General features: G+C 39.5%; 1 protein-coding gene across 3 annotated transcripts in view; it reads right to left on the bottom strand.

The window, feature by feature from the left end:
• USP34 (ubiquitin specific peptidase 34) overlaps positions 1 to 6,264 on the bottom strand; it is a 242,035-nt gene that overhangs the window by 1,627 nt on the left and 234,144 nt on the right. For all 3 annotated transcript variants that reach the window (XM_036334433.1, XM_036334432.1, XM_036334434.1), the window contains 3 exons: positions 4,276 to 4,355; positions 1,285 to 1,425; positions 1,038 to 1,181 (listed from right to left, as the gene is read on the bottom strand). In XM_036334433.1, the coding sequence (XP_036190326.1) occupies positions 1,038 to 1,181; positions 1,285 to 1,425; positions 4,276 to 4,355 (365 nt within the window). The remainder of the gene's footprint in view (positions 1 to 1,037; positions 1,182 to 1,284; positions 1,426 to 4,275; positions 4,356 to 6,264) is intronic.

Genomic DNA, 6,264 nt, shown 5'->3' with positions numbered 1-6,264 from the left:
GCCAACATTTGAAACACTTTGTTCACAGTTCAATGCACATATTTACATTCCCAGGAAGCTACCCTGGCTTCTCTGGCATTTTTAGAAGAATGCTGCAACTAGAAAGCCAATGTTATGATACTATATCTCATCAGTCCTAAGTAACTAATACCATTATTTTATACATCACATCATTTAAAAAGTTAGGAGACTCAAATAGTGTTTTTTTGAAAATGGGGGGGGGGGGGGAGGAGGATAGAACTTATATAGGAATGTAAAAAAAACAAGCCCTGAATGATCTGTGAGAAATTTAGGGCTTATTAATCTAGAAATCCATTTCTCAAATATGTGAAAAACAGTATGGTCTTCTTCCTCATCTCTGTAATCTGCTGGCACCAGCATTTTGTTACTCAGGAGGCTGCTGCTGGAGACATGCCAGCACGGTTCCAGGATGTTCCTTTACTCTATGGCATGGCCATCATGGGAGCCAACATAAGGCAACTTACTAATTCCCTAGTTTTAACTGGCTTTATAATAGATTATTAATCTGATTGGTTAGTTACTTATGAGCAATAGGCAATAGAAAAATCACAATTGTTTCAAAAAATGTAAACAAGTTGAGCTAAAGGGAATGTCTTTTAGTGGTCATACTGCCTTAGGCATTTAATGACATTAGCTCATGTCTTTTAAGGTAGTGAACATGTGTGCACCCTGGCCAGTGTGGCTCGACTGGGTGTCTCCTGTGCACACTGAAAGGTTGCCGGTTTGATTCTTGGTCAGGGCCACCTTCCCCGTTGCAGGCTTGATCCCCGCTAGGGGACATCTAGGAGGCAGTCAATCAATGTTTCATTCTCAAATTGATGTTACTCTAAAAATTAAAAAATGTATATTTAAAAGTGTGTGCTATGTACATAAAAGGGATAGTGAACAAATTTTTAAAACTCTGATTAGTTTTTCATATTTGACTTCTAGAGTTTGAATAATAAAGGCATAATAAAATCACAGTAAGGCCAAATTTAGAGTTGATGTAAGGAAGGTCTGAAGTCCACAGTTCTTACCCCATTTAATGCAGCACTTGCTTTGGACATTTCAATTCGGTTGGTGAAATCAGATTGCAGGTTCTGATACTGATTTATCAAGTTTGTAATAAGGGTGCTGATCAAATTGGCACAGTTTGCTTCAGAAAACACTTGACCTTGAACCTGAAAAAAAGGGATTAAAAAAATCTCCAAAAGACCAACATAATGAAAACACAACCATTAACTAACTGGAAGTAACATACTGAGTTTTCAAAGTACAACATACCTTTAGAAGAAAATGAGTCATGAATGTGTAGACAATGTTGTTGTTTAGGAAAGTTCTTTCATCCATTAGGATACATTTTATATATTCTGCAAAAACGGGATCTTCACACAAAAGCTTGATGCAATTTTTTGACAGGGCAGACTAAAGTGGGGAGAAGAAGTACTGATGGGTGAGCACTGAAATCACTGTAAACCTCAAACATACTGCTTATGATGTACAGGAGTCTGTGCATCCGACTGGAAAAACACTTGTAACTGTCTAAACTTTCAGTTACAGCAACTGTCCTCCCATCAGTTAAAATATTACTAACTTGGACTATATGGGTGAGTGCCAGCAGAAGAGACTTATAAAAGGGTTTGAATGGCAAAACTAACCAATATTTCCTTTAAAATAATGCAGCTTTAATTAACATTAAGAGAATTAAAGGACTGGTCAAATAGAATGTTTTTAGGGGACCAATTAATGGATAATAGGTAACCCGAGCACAGGTAGAGATAATTTTAGAACTTAAATGTATTCTCTAAAATGAGTTAAAACTTTTGCTGTATTATCTCATTAGTAGTAGTAATTTGTTAAAACTCTTCCCCCCCCTCCCCCCATAAATATTGCAAAGATAAACAGCAAACCTCTTCCTAATTATCTCAGTGGTTTCCAATATATGGAAATTTCATTTTCCTGTTTTCAAATGGTCATGGCTCTTAAACACAAGTAGTATGTCTTTTAATAGATATATTCCCTAGATAACTTATGTGTGTTTTAATAACAGATCATTTATATGGAAGCAAAACAGACTTTTAAAAAATAGGACAAAAGTTTAGATAATATGTACATTACATACTTACAGGTTTTATTACAGTAACTAGTAAGTAAAATATTCAAGGACGCCCTAACTGGTTTGGCTTAGAGGATAGAGCATCGGCCTGTGGACTGAAGGGTCCCAGGTTCGATTCTGGTCAAGGGCATGTACCTTGGCAATGGGCACATCCCCGGTGGGGAGTGTGCAGGAGGCAGCTGATCGATGTTTTTCGTTTATTGATGTTTTTAACTCTCTATCCCTCTCCCTTCCTCTCTGTGAAAAATCAATAAAATGTATTTTTAAAAAAATACTCAAGGTCACCCAAAAATTAGTCAAGTAGGACCAGGACCATGTCTTCAGATTTTTGGTGTCAGGAAAAGCTGCCTTATTCTCCCAGTCACACACAGCCTCTGCCTCTGCCTATGGTTCTCGCACAGGATTGCCGGCAGGGACTTAGGAAGCCTCAGCTGGACTGGTTTTGGCAGTTGGGGGATGGTGAATTCTGGGGCAGTGGGGAAGCCAAATAGAGTAGGAGAGTACAGCACAATAGGGAAGCAATAGGAAGTGGCAGAGTGCAGCCCTCACCAACACATACAAATAAAGCAACCATCCAAATCAAGAAGAAAGATCAACAACAGAGAAGGAAAAAAGCAGAGATCTGATCTGCTTTAATTTACTGAATAGACCACTCAGCTAAAAAATCAACCAGCAACTCATTTTCTGACTGTCTATGAAGTACTAAACCATGTGGTCAATGTGACTAGCCTTTCCAAGATTCCTACTGTAGGAATGACATTTCTTCAGGGAACAGAGATGACAGATAAAAGTGTCTGCACTAGAGGAGCTCAGAGTTTGGGACAAGGAGAGAACTATTACAGTACCTGACACAGATCCATTATGAGAACATACAGAACACTATACCTGGGCAGGAGGCTGGACCAAGCTCAAAGTAATTCAGATACTATAATATGGATAAAAGGTTTATGCCCAAGGGAAGTTAAGAAACCCATCTCTTTCTCTGGAAATGAGCAGATGTAATCAGGCAGGAAAACAATACCTTTTTCAGGGTCTAAAAGAGTGGGGATCCTTTTTGCCTGACCTAAGGAATGAGCCCAACCTTTGGACCAATCTGGTTTCTCCCCCCTCCAGGACATTCTCCCTCCACAATTTAACACGTGTTATTTAGGTGCCCACTTTAAGAGGTTGGCTCTCAGATACTTAAGGGCACAGTATTTCCTGTTTTTTTTATGAGATTAATGATGAGAAAACAAGTGCATCCGACTTGAAAACTACTTGGAGGTAACATAAGCAAGAGATAAAGGACAGACTGCTGAAGTAGTTTCTGCTAGAGCTTTTGGAATGGTGGAGGGAATCAAGAGACAAATGGGGGCAAGGCAGAGAGAACAAGAAGTGACATGTCTTCTTCCCCTAGTACCTCCATTTTGGATTTTTACCACAGCTATTGATATTGACCTACAAATGAAGAATTCAATTATAAACAGCTTATTAGAAACTAGAGGCCCTGGTGTACAAAAAAACTGTGCATTTGGGGGGTCCCTCAGCCTGGCCTGTGCCCTCTCGCAGTCTGGGACCCCTTGGGGGATGTCCACCTGCTGGCTTAGGCCCACTCCCTGGGGGGGACTGGGCCTAAGCTGGCAGTCGGACATCCCTCTGGCAGCCCGGGCGCCCTTGGGGGATGTCCACTTGCCAGTGGGGAGCAGACCTAAGCTGCAGTCGGATATCCTTAGCACTGCTGAGGAGGCGGGAGAGGCTCCCACCACCACCGCTGTGCTGGCAACCGTCAGCCCGGCTTGTGGCTGAGCAGAGCTCCCCCTGTGGGAGTGCACTGACCACTAGGGGGCAGCTCCTGCATTGAGCATCTGCCCCCTGGTGGTCAGTGTGTGTCATAGTGACCAGTCATTCCCAGTGGTTCTGCTGTTAGGGTCAATTTGCATATTACCCTTTTATTATATAGGATATCCTGTGATACAAATCTACTGAAGTCAAAAACTTCAGAGAGCAACTAGATGCCCAATGCTTAATAGCTATTATTTCCATTAATCATTTTTTACTTATGAAGATTCTAAAATAGCCCTCAGTGTCCAGCCAGCTTTCAACACATTGTTCCTAAAATTACTGACCACCTGGGTCATATGAGATTAAAGACCAAATAATCTAAAACTAATGTTCTTTACCTGAGTCTGGCATAGCTCAGTCCAAAGTTTGGGAAACAGTGCAAGATGAAGTGGCAAACCTTCATAGGCAACTAGGATACCTAATATTTGAAAAGAAATCAGAATAGGTTATAAATTGCACTACTGAGGTATTGAACTGCAATGCAGGTGCATTATAATAGCTACTTCTAATCATAACTATGCATATTTTCTATCTTTTAGAAATATGTAAAATACTTAAAGGGAAGAATTCATTCCAATGTTTTAACCACATAAATACTTTAGAATGCAGTACACTTTTAATTTTTTAATATCCCACACCTCATTCTCAGAAGAATCTGAGGCAACTTAAACCAATTCTGCTTTTTGAGTACTGGAACTTTATTTGGGACAATTTAATAAAGGTTACTGCGCCAAGTGTTCTAAAGCTTTCTTGGATTAAGGTACCACTTTGCCTATAGAATTTTTATGCAACAGCTAGACTGCAAGGTAGATGTGTGCGCCCATGCACGTGAGCTTTCCTAAGATCAAAAAGATATTCAGAATTAGATGACATCATTACTTCCTCTTTTACCTTATTTCTCTAAAGATAGGGAGAATTAAACACTGCTCTGAGTCTAACAGCTTCTAGCCTTGTTCCTAGGATCTATTGGATAGACCATACCTAGCTGTATGTCAGCATCCTATTTGGAACCTCTGTTGTTTTAATCTTTCCTCTTCTTGCCTGTTCCAGATGTCAAGTACATCTGTAAGAAATTCGTTCCCCTACCCTCTGCCCTCCCACCTCTCAAACCACAGAAATTTCGATACCATAGTTTGAAGTCAATTTCCCATCCTTCACTCTTCCACCTCTAGGCAAAGTATAATCATGGGGAAAGAGAAATACAATAAAAGCTATGTCCTCCATTAAAAAATATTATAAATTAGACCTAAAGTGAGCAAATTTTTCTGTAAAGGGCTAAACAGTAAATATTTTAGTCTTTGTGGCCATATGATCTCCTCTCTTAAAACTACTCAACTCGGCAGAGTAGTGTGAAGACAGTCACAGATAACATTAAATGAATGGGTGTGGCTGTCTTTCAATAAAATTTTAAGAACACTGAAATTTAAATCTCATGTGGTTTTCATGTGTCACAAACTATTCAGAATCTAGTGGGGGTTTTTAAACTACCTAACAAGCAAAAACCTTCCTAAGCTTGAAGGTAGCTCACTGGTTATACAAAAACAAGCAGCATGCAGGCTCTGTTTGCCAACCTCTGGATTAGACCAAGGATTTGAGAAAATTTTAGAAAGGGAAGTCAGATCAGATCAGTCACCCAATTTAGTCATCCAAAGATGCCTTGACTCCCTTTTGTGGGCAAACCCATTTGCTTTCCAGTCAAGATTAATCCCTTAATAAAGATCCATGGAAACTCCATCATCTTTCTCTTGTATCTAATATACGTAAGCAAACAAGGGCATGTCATCAACTGTTGGAACAGAGTATCTATAACCCATATCCCAGCATCATAATTACCCATAAAAGTAGAGCAGGAGCTGGCAAACTGTGGCCCCACAGCCTGTTTTTGTATGGCCATGTAAGCTAAAATGAGTTTTCACATTTTTAAAGGAGTGTAATAAACAGGCAAACAAAGAATATGTGACAGAGACCACATACAGCCTGCAAATCTAAAATATTTAATATCCAGTCCTTTGCAGAAAGTTTGCCAACCCCTGAACTAAAGGCTGCACTGACATAAACCCTCTTACGGAAAGCAGACTGTAGAATTCAGTTTATATTTCTCTGGTCTTTATTCTCTTTGCTTCTTCAAAGTAAAACAATCTTTAATCCTATTTTCCATAACTACCAAAAAGCCAGCACTACCACAACAAACAAAACCCCCATGGAGGCCTTTTATAATCTAGGTAGCTTAAAGAGATATTCTGATACAAGTATCTTTATTTTACAAGTGAAGAAGAAAATAAACACATGCTGACATCTACTGTGCTAGGTATGTCAGATATTCACAC

The sequence above is a fragment of the Myotis myotis genome, unplaced genomic scaffold (genome assembly GCF_014108235.1).
Source record: "Myotis myotis isolate mMyoMyo1 unplaced genomic scaffold, mMyoMyo1.p scaffold_m19_p_14, whole genome shotgun sequence".
Taxonomy (NCBI): Eukaryota; Metazoa; Chordata; class Mammalia; order Chiroptera; family Vespertilionidae; genus Myotis; species Myotis myotis.
The sequence above is the reverse complement of the archived record's forward strand: the minus strand, read 5'-3'. Positions and strand labels throughout refer to the sequence as shown.